Source organism: Plecotus auritus (assembly GCF_963455305.1).
Source record: "Plecotus auritus genome assembly, chromosome: 8".
In the NCBI taxonomy this organism is placed as follows: Eukaryota; Metazoa; Chordata; class Mammalia; order Chiroptera; family Vespertilionidae; genus Plecotus; species Plecotus auritus.
This window is the reverse complement of record NC_137782.1, coordinates 113,279,355-113,300,004: the sequence shown is the minus strand read 5'-3', so window position 1 is coordinate 113,300,004 and position 20,650 is coordinate 113,279,355. Positions and strand designations below refer to the sequence as shown.

The following is a 20,650-nucleotide window of genomic DNA, read 5'->3' as shown; positions in this document are numbered from 1 at the left end:
CCCTTGAATTCGGTAGCAAAACTGTAGCGACCCAAATAAGTGTAAGTTCAGCTACCATTGCATGGGGCTTATTCTTTGGTTCTGGGACTGTCGAAATGGGTCTAGCGGTTCCTGCCCTGGAGAAGGAGGAGGGGGATAATTAGAGTATGAATGGCAGCTGATATTCCTGGGGCACTTACCATGCATGTGTGGTTGATATTCATGGGCATTTACCATGCATGTGCAAGCACAGGCTTAATAAGCATTGAAATGAGGATCCTCTGCATCATGTACAGTTACTGTTCTCATCTTACGAGTGGGAGAACAGAGGCACCGGAGGCCAGGTCACTTGATGCTGGTCGCACGGGCACAGAGCCAGGACGTCGAGTTTTCTTCTAGGCTCAGGCAGTGCTTTGCATTGAGACATGTTAAGTGGCAGAGTAGGACCTTCCCTCCTGTGTCAGTTTAAGTTCGTTGAGAAGCAGACACCAGGATGAGACTAGACGTGTGATTATGGGGGAAACATCTTTGAAGGGTGTTGGCTCCAGGGAAGAAGATACGTACCAAGAAGGGCTCTTGGGTAGCTAACCTGGCTCACATTTCAAAAACAGAGCCTAGCAGCCACTTTTACGCAGGTGAGAGGCCCCTGTTCCTGACTAGTCCATCCTCGTGCAAATATGGACTCCAGATGCACAGCCTTTGGTCCTACACTGACACAGGAGGGAGGTTCCTCCCACTAAGGGCTGCTCCTCCCCCAGCTGAAACCCTGGAGATGTGCTGCAGGACCAGAGCGGAGCCCAGCAGGAGGAGTAGGTCTGTGTAGCCGGAGAGGCCGCCTCACGCCATGACCCAGCTGAGGGGAGCCTCCTCCTTCACTGCACCCCAAGCTGGGGGAGCCCTGTTGATGTGGAATTGGCACCAATGACCTGATGAGGGTAAGGAAGGAGGAGATGGGGACCTCCATAATGTGTGCAGGTAGGGCTGACCCCTGGGAGGAGGGAGAGAAGAAAGGGCACAGCTTGGTTGTGAGGAAGCTGCAGTGTTCATGGGGGCGTCGCTGGGCAAAGGTTGCCTGAAGCAAGAAAGACCTGGCTTTAGAACCTTGCCTTCTCAGCAACCTGCCGGGAGACTCAGGCGGGCTCTGCAGGGAACCCCAAGGGTGCCAGCTGGAGGTTCCTGGTAAACTCTGCTCCCTAGGCCTAAGCGACACTCCTTGTGGCCATCACAGTACAGCTCCCTTCTCCCCCGTGTCCCCAGTGCTGCTCTTGGGTCATCACAGACACATGAAAATGTCTTTTCTACCTGGAGTCTTGTCAGGAAATCCTTCTTTCCTTCCATTTTGACCACCCAGATGGACCACATGGTCTGTTATACACACAGGGGGCTTTCTCTGATGCACAGTATCATACGGGAGATACGAAGACACTAGGGGATGTCTGTTTGCCCAGAGCCACCAGCAATCCAATCAGTTCGGCATCCATTTTTCTTTAAAATATTTTTATTGATTTGTAGAGAGAGAGAAAGGGAGAGAGAGAGGAACATTGATGTGAGAGAGGAACATCCATCGGCTGCCTCCTGCACACCTCCCACCAGGGATCTAGCCTGCACCCCGGGTATGTGCCCTGACAGGGAATCGAACTGGCAACCTTTTGGTGCACAGCACGACACCCACCTCACTGAGCCACACCGCCAGGACCATTTCAGAGTCTTGACACACATTGTGAATCTCGCCTTCACAGGTACCACCTGAGTGGAGGAGACCAGTGCTTTGACATTTGAGAGAGTGAAGTTCACCTTGGGTCTGCCTTTGTTAAGATGTGCATTTCAGGAACAGGTACGTGTCTTTGTTATTTTGCTGTTGTGTGTCCTGGGGAACTGCCAGTGTCGACTGTATGGGGTGTGCTTTCCTCAGCCCCCCTTTCTGCCCTGCTCTCCCTCTGCCCTGGGCCACTCACTCACTTCTCTCAGTCTAACGAACCGGGAAATCAGCAGCAGTAAGGAAGTATTTGTTCACAAAACCAATATAATTTTAGGCATAAAACTCAAATACCTCAGCAATGTGAATAACCGCTTTTAGAGGCTTTTAAGGCATTTTAGACTTGTCTGAAGTGTATGGGCCTTGTTTGTCTAACCATTGCCATTATAAATTCAGTTAGGTTATTTTAATTTAGCCTCATTACAAAGTGTGTGATTTGAGAGTTCCTCTGTGATGCATTAGGAGCTATACATTTTAGCCAGGTTTAAATCTACTTCCGTTTCATTCAGCTTCATGGTGTCCTTGAACCTAACACTTTACATGGGGAAAACAAACAAACAAGCTTCCTGGTGACCCACCTGGGGAGGGGTCTGACCTGGGGAGAGACTTCAGTGAGCTGGTGGCTGGGAAGCTGACTGGCCTGCAGTGAGCCTGTGGGGACTGTGGGGGTAGAATCTGGGGACTTGGGGATGGGGGTCTTCCATTTCAGGGGACTGCTGTGGGCTTGCTTCTCTGTGGACTGAGGGTCAGCACTGATGTGGGGTCAGAGGCCCTTGTTTAGAACAGATCGCCACCCTGTCGCCCCCTTTGGTTGGCTGTCCTGAGGATGCAAGGACAGAACTCAGCATCTCAGAGCTTTGGCAACTCCTGTTAAGGTGCTGTGGCCACCTCCAAGGTGACAATTGTCACCTGTACATGCCGAGCGCGTGGAAGGAAAGCACCCGCATAATAGAGGGAAGCGTGCTCACAAAGCCTGATAAATCATTTCGTACCAAGTTAGTAAGTCGCCTGTCGATGGAACATAACGTTTAGAATACAACCAACAAAGGAAAGAAAAAAAAGAAAACCCAAATTGTTTTGCTTCCAGCCACTTTCTCTACCAGAGTCTGGCTTCCGAACGCATCAGCATGGGATGGGCTGCAAGGCGAAACCCAACATGCAGCCTGTCTCCTGTCCCTTAATCAGCCCAACATGCCTGTGGCTTTTCTCAGTGTCAATACCTGGGACCCGGATGTGAGGGTTAATCCTTTAAAGGTGTTGACTAATTGCTGCTCAACCCAGAGTCTGAAGGATTAGCCACTGCAATCTCGCTCCTGATGAGGCGTGTGGACTCCTGGATCCAATTATCTTCCTGTTTTCATGGTGCCCTTCATGGCCTCAGCAGCCTGGACAGCCCTGGCCCGGGTGATCAGCTATAATTCCTCCAGGAGGCCTGGGCGAGCCCTCCAGTATTCATTTCTGTTAGTTATTTCAGCTTGTTTGGTGCTTCTCTCTGTGGGAATTTGCAAAAGCCAGTGAACCCCAAGGAAATTGAACGTGTCGGTCATTGCTGCTGCAGGCTCATCTCATCGGGCGGAGGTCACGAGACTCAGCAGCACATCTGTGCTTGAAGGTTCTCGAGTTCCACCCTGTAAACAGCTGGAGGAGCTGTCGGTGCCCAGTAATTCTAGAAGAAGTGTTACATGATTCATCCTGCCTCTTAATAAAAATAGTGAGTCATGGCTGTACTGCCTGTTCAGAGCGCGTTCCAGGTCCTTCCCTGGCCTCTCTCTTGTGTTTCTGTTAACATTCGTGGCTGATCCGATGAGCTCCGAGGCAGAACGTGGTGTGTCATGTGTAATGATGATGTTCTCAGGACAAATGAGGAGTGAGCCCACTCGTTCCAATTCTCTACGGACAGTCTCCAGGCCAAGCATAAGCCATTAAAATATTTCCACTGTGTTTTCCCCTTTGCCATCTGCAATAAATTTGAGATGTTCCAATAATTTTAAAAGGAAAAAGCAGTGTCTGCGTTTGACTACAGAGTGTGCATGCACAGACGCATGCCCATTGTGAGCACCATCGTTGCACCTCCTTGACTTCCTGTACCTGTCTCCAGTGACATCACTTTTGTGCCTCTCAGCTACCTGTCCCTTCTCTGCCTGAGCATTCTAGCAGTGGATCCCGTGTGTGTGTGTGTGTGTGTGTGTGTGTGTGTGTGTGTGTGTGTGTGTATATGTGTGTGTGTGTCGCTGACTCCCTGAATTTCCAGATGACACAGGACCCAGGGGTGACATTTATTTTGTGGCAGTGCTGGGACTGGATCCCCTTGGGTGACTTGTTCTGTGTGGGCAGCCACTTCCTCAGAGACACTGGTCCCTGGAAGCTGACAGGCTGATGACCTGCATCCAAGCCATCATAACAAAATAATAACAGCTCAGATCTACTGAATACATACTCTATGCCACAGTGCTAAGAACTTTTAAAGAATGAACTCATGCAATAGTCACAATATCCCTAATGGTACTCCCCTTTTACAGATTAGTAAACTGAAGTTGAGTAATTGGCCTGAGGTTGTACAATTAGTGAGTTTCAATATAATCCATGGAGCATGGGTTCAAACCCAGGTGGTCTGCTTTCTGAGCATCTTACATCTGGTGGTTCTTGGCCCTGGCTGCCCGTTAGCATTGTCTGGGAGTTTTCCAAACTCTTGCTGTGCAGGCTTTTACTCAGGCCAGTCCACCCAACACGGAACTCTCCCAGGGGGGTGATGTGGGGTGCTGGCTGGCTGGAGTGCTGCTGCACAGCCCAGCACTTTCCCGGGACCCTGAACTATCTACCCCAAATCATCCCTGTTCGGCATTCGGTCCCTGCCAGTCGTAGTTCAGGCCTGACTCCTAGGAGTGCTCCATCCCAACGCTTCCTTGCCCCAGGAGGGAGCCCGTTGGCTGGGGCTGTTCTTGGAAGGTAGAGTGAGGAGTGGGGACAGATATGTGGATAATGAAGCATCCACTCGGTGACTCCCCCAGCATCTCTCTCCTATCCTGAGCTCTGCTTGATGTCCTCCCCATGGTCCACATGAGCGGCGGGCAGGATAGCGTCATCATTGTCTAAACCAGTGGTTCTGAAAGTATGATCTCAGGACCCTTGGGGTCCCCAAGACACTTTCAGGTTCTACCTTAAAAGTAGATATTCAGCTACCTGTGTGCATGACACCAGGTTTTCATCATAAATGTCAACTGGAACAGCATATTGCAGCAGACTGAGTGTAGAGACAGGTATGAGAGTCCAGTGGTCTTTTACTAAGCCAGATGCTAAAATACTTTTTGCAAATATGTAAACAGTGCCACATTTTTCACTGATTTTTTAGGGGGTTGGAAATTATGGTTATTTTATATAAGAATCATGTCATTTACATTAACATGGGTTTATTTTTTAAATGAATAAATATTTAAGTTTTTTCCATTTTAATCACTGGATGGTAAGTTGATAGCTATAACCCATATAAACAAATGCTTTTTGGAATCCTTGATAAATTTTTTTGTTGTGAATCCTCATCAAAGGCTATTTTTTTTCTTGTTGCTTTTCAGAGAGAAAGGGAAGGGAGGGAGGGAAATGGGGCGAGAGGGGGAGAGAGGGAGAGGGAGAAGGAGGAGAGAGAGAGAGAAATATCAACTGGTTGCCTCCCACACATGCCCCAGCTGGTGGGAGGGGGAGTGAACCCACAACCCATATATGTGCCCTAACTAGAAATCAAACCCACGACCCTTCAGTGTGTGGGCTGATGCTCTAACTACTGGGAACACCAGCCAGGGTGGAATCCTTGATAATTTTGAACAATGTAAAGGGGTCCAGAGATCATAAACTTTGAGAACTGCTGACCTAAGTTACCCATTGTTTTCTCAGGAAGCCCAATCTCAGCTCAGCATGTAGGGGAATTGGCAGGAGATGTGTGGCTTTAGCGTATATTTATTATACTACAATTACCTATCATTTCTATCAGCATTTTAGGTAGTCTCCATTTGGGATGGTTTTTGGTTTTGTATTTAGAGAAGTACCGGGTGGGCGATCAGATCTAAAATGGAACGAGATTCTAAGGTCAGAATCTGAGAGGGCACCTGGCAGTGACTGAGTGCCAGCTGAGTTCCTCATTGACCCAGGAAGGAGCAGCCTTTCCCAGGAGCCGTGACACTGAAGCCTGGGACTGGGGGGCAGGGGCTAGAAAGAAGCAGGGAGGATGCCAAGAGGCTGAGGATGTCTACCTTGCCATTGGCCCTTCACCCCAGCCCGTTACTCCCAGGCCTTCCCTGCTGCCCACAAACCCCAGCTGACTGGTCCTGCAGACCCTGAGGGGCACCCTCCCTCACCCCAGAGCTGGCTGTTCCTACTCTGAGCTCTTGGCTCTGCCCTTGGCCCTCTGGCTTCTGTTTGTACTGGACCCAGGCCTTTCCTAGTGAGCTGTGATGGGCTGCCCCTGGCTCTATCTTGTGTGCTGTCTCTGGCGGGAGTTCCTGTTCCAGCTTGAGCTTCATGGACTTGGACGCCGGCCACTTGGCCAGTACCTTGGGCAGGCCAGCCTGACCCCAAGGGAGGCCATGGAGGATTTGAGCAGAGATAACAGGACAGAGCAGCCTGTTTACAGAAGTTCTTCTGTATAGATTGGCACCTCAACCTACTTGTCACCTGTGATGGCCACAGGGATTACTTGAAAGGGAGTGCCAGGGAGTGAGTTAGGACCCACCCAGGGACTCCCCTGCAGCTGGAATTCTGTACTCTAAACCATTCTACATAATGAAATAGTCTCATTTTAAGTCACAATTATTCTTGCAATGAAATAGTATGTTAATAATAATTTGCTAACCTTTGCTAATTTCCTCCTATGTGCCAGGTGAAGTGATTCATTCCTTTTACAATTATTTATTGGACACCCACTATGAGCCAAGTGTTGTTCAAGAAGCAGTGAGCAAAGCAGGCAAAAATACCTATCTTTATGGAGCTGGCATTTTAGTCTGGGAGGAGGCAGACTAAACTCACAGACAAGAAATGTTTAGTGTGTCAAATGGTTGTAAATGCTGTGGGTGAAAATCAAGCATGGGAAATTGGAAAAGGTGTAAAACCATCTCTGTCCACAGGTGACAAGATCTTATATGTAGAAAACCCTAAAGATTGCGCGCGCGCACACACACACACACACACACAATGTTAGAACTAATAAACTCAACAAAATGGCGGTGTACAAAATCAACCACTGTTTTTCATTAAAAGGAAAGTAAAGTCATGCACTTTCCATGAGCGGAAGAGGAAGTGCACATGTCAACGTGGCAATGTCATTAGGATATAGGTTCATCATTACATGCCATCGATATTGATAAGTTAGTGATTGCAGGAATAGTCAGAAAACTTTCCATAGCAGCAAGGAATTTGGTAGGAAAAGGCGTGGAATTTAAGGCAAGAATTGGAAAATCCTAAACTGTCAGAATGCTGCAATATTGTTATTGTGAAAGGAGAAATATATTTGTAGACAGAGCCATGGGGCTGCCACCTTGCATCATTCCTGCATGGGGCTTTCCTGGAGTCGCCAGGGCCCCAGGAGAGCAGAAGCCAATGGAGAAGCATGGCCTATATGACAGCCCTCCCAGCACTCTGCCCAGGCTCCCAACTTCGAGGCCCCAGCAGAGAGTGAGCAGAGATTATGAAGGGCCCCATGTGGGGGCCACAGGGAGAAGGTTGGATTTTCTTGCTTTTGGAGTCATTGGAGGGTTTTTATAGTGGATGGTGGAGGTGGTGGAGGGGAAGGAGGGAAGTAGAGCACAATGCTTATTTTAAAAATATTGTAGTGCCTTCATCAAAACATACAAGTTGATTCAAAAAGCCTATGGAAATAAAAAAAATAACACCCTAGAATCATTAAAGCAATTATGAAAAAGGACACACTGGGAAGATTCTTATCCCTTGATTTCAAGACTTATTATAAGACACTCAGATTATGTGGTATTGGCACAGGACAGACAAATAGATGAATGGAACAGCTGGAGAGTCCTGAAATGAACCCGCAGGCACACGATCAGTGGATTTTTGACAATGTTGTCAAGGCAATTCCATGGGAAAAGTCTTTTCAATAAATGGTGTGTGAACAACTAGATAAACATGGGAAAAGTTGACCTTGATCCCTACCTCACACTACACACAGAAATAAGTTGAGACATGTGATACACCCTTACATACATTCTAGAATTACGAACTTTGTAGGAAGACAAAGAAGACCGTCTATTTGACTTTAGGATAGGCAGAGGTTTCTTCAAGAGGATCCTCAAAGAGCTAAACATGTAAACAAAAGAACTGATAACTTGGACTTTATCAACATAGAAAACTGTTGTTCATCAAAAGACATCGATTGTTAAGTGAAAAAAGGCATTCCCAAAGTAGGAAAAAATATCTGCAATGTGGATTATGCCACAAAAATATATGCCCATATACAAGGGATTTGTACCCAGAATATATAAAGAATTCCTAGAGCTCAATGATAAAAAGACAACACCATTTTAAAAAATGGGAAAAGACTTGAACAGACACTCTATAAAACTATAGAAATGGCAACAAACATATAAAAATGTGGTCAACATCTTGAGTCTTCTCAGAAATGCATATCCTATATAATAAAAGTGTAGTATGCAAATTGTCCCCATCAACCAGAGTTCTTCCGGGAGTTGGACCAGGGGGCAGGTGGGCAGGGGGAAGGGAGGGAGTACCTGGCTGGCAGCCGGCAACTGCTAGGGACCCTACCAGTGCATGAATTTCATGCACTGGGCCTCTAGTTTAAACCATAATGAGTCCTGGTCAGTGTGGCTCCATTGGTTGAGCATTGTCCTGTGCACCTAAAGGTCATGTGTTCGGTTTTTTTTTATTATTTAAATTATTACACATAGTAGTACATATATCTCCTTTTCTCCTACCATTGACTTTCCCCCAGCCTCTCCTACCCCCTGTCGCATGCCCTCATCCCACCATCCCAGGGTCTTGTGTTCTATTACGGGTCAGGGCACATACCCAGTTTCAGGTTTGATTGCCAGTTGAGGTGCCTATAGGAGGCAACTTGTCAATGTTTCTCTCTCACATTGATATTTTTCTCTCTCTCTTTCTTCTTCTCTCTCTCAAATCAATAAAAATAACCATACTTAAATCATAATGAGATGACATCTCACTCCCTTCAAAATAGCTGAAAATGGGAAAGACTGACAATCCTGATGAGGACTGAGAAGCTAGAACTCTCATGGGTTGTTGATTGGAGAGGAAATGGTACAACCATTTTGAAAAACTATTGGGTAGAAACTTGCCCTTTAACCCAGCAATTGCATTCCTGGGGAAACATGTCCACAAAAAGACTGGTCCATGAATGTTTATATCAGCTTTATTCATAAGTTCAAACTGGAAACATCCAAATATTCATCAGGAAGAAATTGGACAAACTGTGGGATATTCATAGGTGGCAAACGGCTCAGTCCTAAAAAGAAGGAACTGCCAATAAGCAGGATGACTTCTTTGCATGAAAGAATGCAGACAGAAAAGAGCACATCCTTACTGTTCCCTGTAAGTCAGGAACCGGCAAAGTTAATGATGGTGATAAGAGAGAGCCGTGGTTCCCTGTGGCAGTGGGATGCTCTGAAAAGGGGCATGGGGACACTCTCTGGAGGTGATGGGGACATTCTGTGTGTTTTTTTTATTGTTGCATGGGTAGATAATTGACTAGAACTCGTGCACTTAAGCTCTGTGCATTGAACTCTATGTCAATATTATCTTAATGATTTTATTAATAATATTAGTACCACCATAGTGTCTGATGTTTGAGGCAGATGAAGCAGGAAGGCCAGTGGGGAGGCTGTTACCAGAGTCCAGGCAGCTGATGGTGGGAGATGCAGGAAGGGCCCAGCTGGGGCTCTGCTCTGGAGGGAGGTTCAGAACTTGTTAGCCTGGAGGCAAGGGTCTCTTTCAACCAGGATCAGTGAGTCCATAAGCCCATTCATTTATTTTATTTGAACATTTTACTCTGACCCCTTCTCTTTCTAAAATAATTTGAGACTAACTATAGCAAAGGGCTTGTATTTAATAAAACTGAGAAGACATAACTAAAATAAAAAATTGAAACCAGAAGGCAAAAGAAGCAAATATGTCTGTTTGGGGACTGATATAAGAAAGCAAAGATCAGGAATCTGCCCAGTCTCCTTGGCTGGCACCTACCAGGGGCTGCTGGTGGGTTGCCAGGGGGCAGTGAGGATCTTTTAACGTCAGAGGAAAGACAGCTCAGATGATAGACCCCGCAGTGCTGGACCAAGTTGACTTTAGTGGAAGAAGAATATATCTGCCTTTTAGCTGGAGACTCTCTGGGACTCATAAAACTAAAAATATACATTTTTGTAGAATTTGATTTGTGACAGACTGTTATGCCATAAAGGTCTAGTACATCAACTGCTCTACAAAGAAATGGGGGCTGCTTTAGGGAAAAGTACCTGCCTTTTGTTTGAGACTGAATTTAATAAGCAGAAATGTAAATAGTATGGGGTGTAATTTAGGATAAACTCCGAGCCTAAGTATATTCCCCATGCATTTATGGAACCATTATCATTTAAAATTACTATGAACTAACATTCTGATATGGGCATTGAGCGTGGTTTGAATATATCAAGTCTAAATGAAGGCTGCTATTGACACAGAAATACTGTGAAAGTGTATGCTGAAATACACATCATTTATTGATTGATCTTAATCCGTACAGACAATTCATTATGTGGCCAATTGAATGAGACTCCCCTTGTCCATATTAGACATTCCTTAATTAAGAACAATGAACAGATCAGAAATGATTAAAGAAAGGGGAGAATTTATGTGTGGAGAAGATGTTAAAAATAAATACCAGCAGGGCAGTCAATCAAATTAAGCCCAGTCTTAGTTCTGGAACTTCTGCTTGACTCTGGAAGGGGACCAAACCGAAGGAGTGCTTAAGTCAACATTGGAGGATCAGTGGCAAACTCCTGTTGGCATTGCTCGTCGGCTCTAATAGCAAAGTTCATCATCTCGTGCAGAGACTGGGGAAGGAAAGTAAGTGTCAGAAACAATTTATATGCCCCAAGAAGGCTCAATTCAGGGTTGAAGCTTTAGCAAATATGATTGCAATTTATTTCAAACTGGTGGGTAACGTGACCCAGATGTATACCACTAATGACAAGGTCATACTCCTCCATCAACAGTATAAGTGGAGAGAATGAAATGTGAAGAAAACTATGACCGTTTGGAGGTTTTGCGGGATTTGCTTACTCATGGTGGTTTAGGTTGGCAATAGCTGAGTGGTGCTGTAAGGGGAGGAAGGGCTTGCTGCCACCATGCGGGGTGGGGTGACCCTCAGGAAGATCACCTGGTCACAGGGACGCGTTGATGTTAGGTGCTCATTGGAGTACAAAGTAGGGATGCACCGGTGACAAAGGCTAGGTCTCCAGAGTCCCAGGTTTCCTCCAGCTTAACCACACCACGTGGGACAGTAAGGGGAGGGAGCAGACATTTGTGAGAAATCTGAAGATCTGGTTTTGGGCCCTTGTTGTGCCACTTACTGGGTGACTCTGGTTGGACAAGCCTTGTGACCGCTCTGAGCCTAGACCTTTCCATCTGTTACATGGGGTCAGTGGTTCCTGTCCTGCTTAGCCTCACTGGAGGGTTGTTGTGAGCATCAGGGGGACAGAGGACACATGGGCCCTTCGAAAAAGCCTGAAAAGATCTTCTCCAGTTGTTTTTTATTATTTGATGGTAACTAGCTCTCCATTGGGAGCCGAAGCTGGAGCCGGAGCCACACAATGGTTCGTACTAGAGCCTGGAGATATTTTAGGAAATAATCAATACAAGATGCACTGGGTTGGAGCCACGATAAGACTAATAAGTCTTGACAGTGTGCTGTTTGATAAAATTAATAATTCTTGAGAGAAACATTGTAAAAACCTACAAGAGGGGAAAACAAAGTACAGTTTGGGAGAGAGCTTAAACTGTATAAACTTGAGAACCATCCGCGGAAGGTCGGCTCTCATCCTGCTGCTGTGGGACAGGTTACACACATGTGTACACACATGTATACACACAGTCACATATGCTCATGTGCACACACATACACACCCCACACAATGCATATACATGTACAATACACATAGTACACACGTACACACACACACACACACACACACTCATGCACATGTGTTCACAGGCCACAAAGCACCAGCTTTGTTGGCTGGGTCTCAGGAGACACTGGTGAGTAAGGAAGACTAGCAGTAATTTTAACAGTGGGTCAGGGGCCCCCCATCTTCTAAGGAAATGCCCCTGCCTCTGAAATTTTAAGGCAAAGCAGTGACAATGGTTTGCGCCATCCCACTTCTCGCTGGTGGAGAAGCAAGTGCTCATGTCGCTTTGGGATTTGTGGCTGTTGTGTACAGCCAGTGAGACAGGGCAGTGAGGGGGCGGGTTTAAATGAGCAAAGACGATCTAGGTTAGACAGGGAAGTAAAGAATATTGGTTTTCTTGTGTCCTCAACCTTCCATTCCGCTGTCTTTATCAAGACTGTCCCTGGATTGGAGCCAGGTGTTCTGGCTGGCCAGAGGTCAGTGCACAGGCTGCAAGCAGGACTGCGGGGCTGGGGAGCGCCAGCGGCAAACCTAAGGCAGCTCAATGTCCCAGGGGAATCTGTCGAGAGTCTGGCCTGCAGGCAGACACTGCTGACCTTATCTTGTGTAAGAACATCATCCTGAAGCACTTATATATAGTCAGAGACCAGACAGTCACTGAAGGAAAGAATGAAAACATTTACTTCCGTAGGATGATGGGATTAATATTCATTTAAAAAGTGCTCTGTGTTGCATTTTTGTTATAAAAGTAAATATGTTTTTTATATAACTGTTAATCCATAAGTTCAAAAAATCATAAGGAACCTTGACATTGGGCCTGTCCTGTTTCCAGGCAGAGAAAACAAAGAATTTTGTCAGCTGAAGCCTCGTCATAGGAGAAGTGCTCTCCACAGCGGACATGGCCACAGCAGTAAAGGTGAGAGGGACTGGGCACCGCCCTTATGAACTGACACTTGGTTTTGAATGACAAGGGCTCCTGCAACTATCAGTCTATTGATGGGAACAGATTTTTGTAAAATGTACAGCTTATAACCCATCCCCCACCCTCCTCTTTACTCATTGCATTCAATCCTGTGTTTGTGTTTTCTTTGCTTTTCCTTTTATTGGGTTTTATTGCATTGTGTCAATCAAATATTTGTATGTTTAATTTTATAAAAACCATATCAATCGTTTGTGATTTTCTTTTCTTCACTTAACTATCATCACTGATGGATCCATATGGTTGCATGCCACTGCATTCATATTTATCTTTTAAAATCTTTTCATTTTGGAATAATAATGCTCACAGGAAGCTACAAAAGTAGTACCTAGAGTCATAAGAACTCTTCACCCAGGTTCCATCAGAGGTAACACCACATGTAGCTGTAATGCAGTATGAAACCAGGAAATTGGCACTGCCTCAGTGTGATCGCTGGACCAGATCTTGTTCAGATTCACAGCTTTCCACACACTCTAGTGTGTGCGTGTGTGTGTGTGTGTGTGTGTGTGTGTGTGTGTGTGTGTGTTGTTCCGTGCAGTTTGGTTCCATACACAGATTCAGGCAGCCACCACCACAATCAAGATAGAGAACTGGCCTTAGCCAGTTTCTCAGTGGTTAGAGCGTCAGCCTCAGACTGAAGGGTCATGGGTTCAATTCTGGTCAAGGGCACATGCCTTGGTTGCAGGATCGATCCCCGGGCATGTGTGGGAGGCAACCAGTCGATGTGTCTCTCTCACATCGATGTTTCTCTATCCTTCCCCCTTCCCTTCCACTCTCTCTACAAATCAATGGAAAAATATCCTTGGGTGAGAATTAACAACAACAAAAAAGACCGAGAACTGTTTCATCATCCCAGACATGCACAGTGCTACCCATTTGCAGTTGCCTCCAACCCCCGCCATCCCTGTTTTTTGGCAACCTCTAATCTGTTCTCTGTCTCTGTAGTTTTGCCATTTTGAGAATGATGCACAACGGAAGTTTGATCACTTTTGACTGCTGTATTGTATTCCTTTGTGTGAATGTGCCCAGCACCAGGAAGTCTTAGACTCCTGCACTTTGCTGACCAAATGGGTATAAAATGGCACTGCGCCGTGGGCTTGCTTTGTGTGTCCCAGTTCACGGTGCCCCAAGTCCCCAGCAGAGGGTCATTCATGTGGCCCTGCATATATCTTGGACACCCCTGGGCCTCAGAATTAGTCCCTGCATCCACGCCTTAGTCTGATGTTCCCACAGGGGGAATGAAACTAGAACAGGATGCGAGAATGACCAGACAGGAAGGCCTGTGGATCGGTGGTGAGTCCAAGATGGCAGTTACTTCTGTTCTGCAGTGTAGTCATCAAAAATATGTAGGAACTAAAACCAAAGAAATAAATGAGTGCCCACTTGGGTGATGGCACCCATCATGAGGTCCTTCTGGGGAGACCGGCCGCCCTGGACTTGAGCCAGTCGAGGTCTCTTCCCTTCTGGATGCATCAGCTGTGGCTCCAGAGAGAAGAAATTCAGCTGAGATGCACCAGATAGTCCCCCCTTTTGGAAACAATGAAGGACCCTGGTCTACACTCAGGGTCCCTCTCGTCCCTCCACCTGCCTTCTCTTCAGCCAGATCTGGTGGAGTGTGACCTGGGAAATCTCCACGGGTGTTCCTGAATTGTGGGCGGGACCCTCTTGGAATCTCCAGGGTCTGGAATTGAGCCTGGTGCATTGAGTCCTGCAGGGAATGTCTGACTGAATGAGGCGGGGCGCGGGGGGTGGGTGGCAGGCTGTGGTCCAAGCTGACTTGAGGGACATTCCACCCAATTGCAATGTGTGCACATTATTTAGATCCTGGTTCAAACAACAAACTAAAGAAAAATTACAAACCAGTTGGGGAAATGAGTACATTGCATATTTGGTGATATTAAAGAATGGTTATATTCTAGGTGGGATAATAGTTTTAGGGTTATGTTTTTAAAAAGAGTATTTCCCTTTTTACAGATGGATAGAACCTGCTTGGGGATGAAATGACAGGGCATCTGGGATAAACTTCAAGATTACCTGGGGTGTGGAATGGGGGTAAAATGGGCTGTGAGGTCGGTCATCTTTAGTCCATCATACTCTTCTATTTTGTTTGAAATTTTTCTCAATCAAAAGCTTTTCAAGAAGTTGTTCTCTTGAACAAAAATCGGAATAGATTTAGAGAAGTAGATATTTTTAAATGCTTCTCTGATCACTGTGCTGCTTAAAACCCCTTCCTGGAGCTGGAGGGATGGATGCAGGGTGCTGGGAGCAGTGCATGTGAGCTCTGGGATGGGCAGGGCGTCCCCACATCTCCCTGCCAGCCTAGGGCCGCTGGTGGCCTCTGCCTACTTCCTTTCACCTTTCCCTGAGCTGGCTGTTCACCTGAGGAGGGGCGTCAGCATCAGTTCATCTCATCATCTGTGCCCACAGGCCGGGCCTTCCTTTCCTTCCATGTCTGTTACCCACAGACGCGCGTGTCCCTGAGCGCTTTGGACAAACACCATTGTGCTCACACAGCCAAGTGCTGGCTCGCCAGGTTGGCTCGGCAAACAGCTCACAGTGAGAGGCAGGAAAGAGAGAGGTGCCAGGGAAGCCTGGAATCCTCACTTGGCTTGGGAGCTGCCCAACACCTCTGCCAAAAACACTGATTCGGTCTGGAGGGACTCAAGGCTGAAAGAAGCGTGACCTGCTTCCTTTTCCTCTTCCCACGACTGGTCCCTTCCTTACTTGAGTCATCTTACTATCGGTCTTAGTTTGCCTGGGCTGCAATGATAAAATACTGTAGATCAGTGGCTTAAACAACACACATTTATAGAAGCGCCATTCTGTAGGCTGGACATCCAAGATCAGAGCCAGTAAGTCCAGTTCCTGGGTAGGACCCTCTTCCTGCAGATGGCTGCCTTTTCCTTGTGTCCTCACAAGAGGGTTGATGGTGGGAGAGAGAGTGAAAAGGGGGAGGGAGGCTGGGAGGGAGTGAGAGAGAAATAGCTCTCAGATATCTCTTCTAGGAACACTGATTCCATGGTGAGGGCCCTGCCCTTATGACCTCATCTAAGCCTAATTAGTTCCCAAAGGCCCCATATCCTAATACCACCATACTGGGGATTAAGGCTTCAAGCATATGAAGTTGGGGGGGCTATAGTTCAGTCCACAGCACTGTCCTTTCTGGGGTCACCACTGTCGCAAACAGTGCCTGCAGTGCCTCAGTGTATCCCCTTGGCTCTTGGAATGAAAAGCGCCGGGATGCTCACAAAGGTTCTTTGGGAAACCTGCCTTTATTGTTGTGTGGGAGGGGCCTGGCCTGCCACAGCCTGGTGCTGGCTGCTTCCTGGCCCACATGACAGACCACTGGTCCGTGGCAGCAGGGAGACCAATGACCTGGCACACGTCCAGTCTCTTGGGTTTAGTCCCAGGTCTGGCTTGTTCCCTCTACATCTGAGGTCATGGTAAGTGGCCTGAGTGGCCTTAGTTTCTCTCCCATGAAGACGGCACTGCCAATGCCCACTCATAGGCTGTGTTCAAATGGAAGCTGGTGACACCTGTGATATGCTCCATGCCAGGCCTGGGTGTGTGCTGGGGCTGTGACCCCTGAGATGTGGCTGAGCCCTTCCCAGCACTCTCCAGGGAGTGACTCACTTAGTAGGATGAGGTGGGATCAGCCTGCACCCCAGCTCTCACCCAGCTTTCCCTGCTATCATGGGCCATCCCTCTATCTAGTCCCCATCTAAAGCTTAGAGGCCCAGCCAGGGGATCCCCTTCTTCACCCTCCATCAGCAATACTTTCCCAGGGTTTACAAAAGACCGGATGAAGTCTTGGCTGCTGACCCTCACCAAATCCTTGCAGCAGTTTCATGAAGTGCTGTTAGATGCCAGGCAGGTTGGGTTTGAACCCCAGCCCTGCCCATTTCCTCCAGTACAGCCTTGCCAGGTCACTTCCCTCTCCTGAACCTTGGGGTCCTCATCTGACAAGTAGGGGTGATGTTTTCTTCTCTGAGTTGTCATGAGAACCAATGACCTCATGTGAATGGAGCTCAATGCTTGGAAGGCGTGGGTGCTCATTAGTTGGGGTGCTCATCATTCACTCCATTGTCAGATGGGGAATGAGGGCTTCTGTATCATTTGTCCCAGGTCCCACAGCAGGGGGAGCTATGCGGGGGTCCGACGCAGCCAGCCTCTTAGCCTTCCTGTTGCTCGGTTGCATGTCTTTCATCCCAGGCCTCACGAGCTGGACCCTGAGCACACAGGCAGAATGAATGTTCAGAAGAGTCATTTGATGGGTTGAACAGGGCATCCGGGATGGAGGACTGACTCTCTGTGGTGTTGGAGTGGCCTCTCTCTCAAGTGAACTGTGAGCTATGTCTGCTGAGAGGAACTGGAGTCTGACAGGGGTGAAGGGGAGGGCATGGTGTTTGACCAGGGACTAGCTGTGACTCAGTTGTTGATTGTTGCTCACAATGTCCTGTGCTCTCCTTGTTTCCAGTGTGGAATAAGTTATTGGCTATTTGGTGGTGCGGTCAGGAATCTCGGAAGCCTGGGACATATAACTAAGAGGCTTCAGCCTTCTTTTGTGGAGAGCCTTAAAAATTCACAGTGGCTAGTGTGTGTGTGTGTGTGTGTGTGTGTGTGTGTGTGTGTGTGTATTTACGCATGCTTATGTAGAAAATAATGAAACAAGATTAGTGTCAGCCAGAACTTTGTTTGGAATGAGAATTTTTCACTCTCTTTTTTTGTATTGCATTGAGCCTGTCATATTCTTAATATCACATTAGCTGTCACCAGGATGGATTATAATTTTTTAAAATATGTTTTTTATTGATTTCAGAGAGGAAGAGAGAGATAGAAACATCAATGATGAGGGGTCAAACCCGCAATCCAGGCATGTGCCCTGACCTGGAATTGAACCATGACCTCCTGGTTCATAGGTCGATTCTCAACCACTGAGTCACACCAGCCAGGCTGGGTTATAATTTTTTATAATTATTTCCAACTCACCTCTTCCTCTCTTACCAACATTCCTAATGATCTGAAAGGTCTGTAGTTAGTCAGAGTGGCCACCTGAGCAGCTAACCCCTTTCTAACATCTGGTTAACTGCAGGAGCAGAAATACACTGGGATGTTTGCAGTGATAGAGAGGGGCCAAGGGAGCAACGTGAGAGGGATCCAGACGAAGCCACTTTTGACCTCTCTGCACAGGTGAGGATTCTTTCCCTTGTGTGGTTCCGGGCAGTGTGTCACCTGCACAGAACCAGTGTCTCTCTCTGACCGAGCCCAACTTCACACCCTCTGGATGTGCCCTCTGGCAGGAGGCTCTTTGATTCATAGCAGTCATCTAAGTGCTTCAGGGGAGGTAGACATGTGCTCACCTCCACGAGTCTAATATTAGTCATCACACAGCACCTACTATGTGCTGTGTCCACCTCCAGGAGTCTAATACCAGTATCACACAGCACCTACCATGTGCTGTGCTCACCTCCACGAGTGTAATACCAGTCAGTGCTTACACAGCCCCTACTATGTGGTGGGTGCTGTTCTAAGCACCTCCCATACACTCAATAAATAATGCCTATGACAACTCTATGAGAAAGGTGCCAAAGCCGCTTGGGTGTCCTTCCTCACAACAGGTGAGTGACAGGAAGGGATGTCGTTGTTGGTACTCTCCAGCGCACTGTGCGGCAGGAGGGCACTGTCTGTGCTGCATCTTCCTCACCTGGAGCTAGGTCCTCTGTGCTGGCACTGTGCCATGCTCTTATTCATTACCTGCACGAAAATTCATAGGACAACCAAAGCTAACATTTCACAGTCGTACCTTTCTTATCTTTACTACATGTGATGAGCTCCAAGAGTTTCCCTCCCCTTCTCATTAATTAAAAGTTGCTTGAGACGCATGACCCTCTCGATTGATATTTCCACTGTGGGTCACAACCAGCCACGTGCAACCCTGCTCTGCAGATCACCACCCCCCATTCTTTAGCTCCTATTCCCCCTGAACAGAGAAAACAGATGTGTACTTATTTCACTATCTGTTATAGTTTCTTATTTGATATTGGGTATCCAGAAGAACTACAAAGGAACAAACACATTTTGAAGTTCTTTCTAGAAATGACTTTGTGTACATGTAAGTATGCAAGCATGTGCATGAGTGTGGGTGTGGCCGATGCATGTGTGTGTGGCTGGTCAACCAGGTCTTCATTTTTGCTGAGTTTGGACTTTAGAGCCTGGGCTTTTGTAAGTAGGTTTTCCTGACCCACAAATACTAGGTGCTCAGTGTTGAGAATGACAGGTCAGTGAGGGCTGTGTTGGAGGGTGCCCTGCCTTTTCTCCTGCCCTGGTGCTGGTCGTCTTCAGCAGCCGGTGATGTCCAAGGTCATGATAACAGCAACAGTGAGGACTGCCCTTTAGTGAAGGCTCACCGTGTCAGACACCCTCTGCATCGTGTACTCGCAGGGGTTCTCAAACTACGGCCCGCAGGCCACATGTGGCCTGCCGAGGACATTTATCCGGCCCACCGGGTGCCGCTGCCTGTCCTGCTTAGTAGCTGACTCGTCGCACAGGAATTTGTTCATAGTTTTTTTTTTTTTAAACTATAGTCCGGCTCTCCAACGGTCTGAGGGACAGTGAACTGGCTCCCTGTTTAAAAAGTTTGAGGACCCCTGGCTGTATCCCCTCACAGCCCAGGAACTGTCAGTGAGCTGCTTCTGTTCATTGAGCACGTGCATGGCGGGCACAGGCTTAGCCCTCTACCTGCCACATCGTTAAATTTTCTATACCTACAGGAAGGTATTACTGTCCCTATTTTACAGGTGGAGAAACGGCGGCTCACAGGGGTTAAGAAACTGATTCTGGCTGTGCAGTTCATGAGCAGGTCTCGGGTCCTAGTGTGATCATCCCTCACAGCTTAGCTTTCCTGCTAAGAGATGGGTGGACATCTTGTGGGTTTGGGCTGACCAATTTTTCCTCTCCCTAACCATGGTATTGAAGTCACCTTGCTGTTATTAAAGGGAAAAATACCCTCACCCACATTATTTATTTATTTGTTTCATCTTACAATTATTTTTTCCACAAAAATAATTTCCCTGTGCTGGTCCCATTTCCCCTAACCAGCACAAACGATGTAGCTCCCTGGTGTGCAACCATAATGATGCAGGGACTCTGGTGGACACCGAGTCTCCGGAGGACGGCACAGAGGAAGTGGAGGTCTCGTGTGCTGGTGTGCTTCCCCTTCATGTCCCTTTAAGCTATTAGAGCGTATCAAAGAGCCTCCACTCCCTTGAGGACTGTTCCAGTTTCTCACAGTTTTGGGTTATTCCTTCACCTGTGTTAGTTGTTTTATTTATTTTTTTAGAGGGGGTTGGGTGGTGGTATGGATAGTTAAGAGGTAAAAGTTTTATTTTTATACTTTATGCTAAATTTAACAAATAAATGAGGTTAAAATCTCTCGGGTGAAGGTATCTTAATTTTTATTTATTTATTTATTTTTTTAATCCTCACCCAAGGATATTTTTCCATTTATTTTTTAAAATATATTTTTATTGATTTCAAAGAGGAAAGGAGAGGGAAAGAGATATAGAAACATCAATGATGAGAGAGAATCATTGATCAGCTGCCTCCTGCACGCCCACCCCGCCCCCACTGGGATCGAGCCAGCAACCCGAGCATGTGCCCTTGATCAGAATCAAACTCGGGACCCTTCAGTTTATAGGCCATTACTGAACCAAGCCAGGTAGGGCATCCGCTGATTTTTTTTTTTGGGTGGGGGGGAGAGTGGAGGAGAGGGAGAGAGAAACATTGATGTGAGACACATCGATT

General features: G+C 47.0%; 1 protein-coding gene across 1 annotated transcript in view; it reads left to right on the top strand.

Moving 5' to 3' along the window:
* Positions 1-944: 944 nt before the first annotated feature.
* Positions 945-20,650, top strand: part of ACOXL (acyl-CoA oxidase like) — a gene marked incomplete at both ends in the record, with an annotated part of 274,096 nt that continues 254,390 nt past the window's right edge. Inside the window, 7 exon segments of the mRNA XM_080684941.1 lie at positions 945-954; positions 1,731-1,813; positions 12,701-12,727; positions 12,731-12,784; positions 17,325-17,411; positions 17,940-18,006; positions 18,009-18,037. Coding sequence (XP_080541067.1) covers positions 945-954; positions 1,731-1,813; positions 12,701-12,727; positions 12,731-12,784; positions 17,325-17,411; positions 17,940-18,006; positions 18,009-18,037 — 357 coding nt within the window.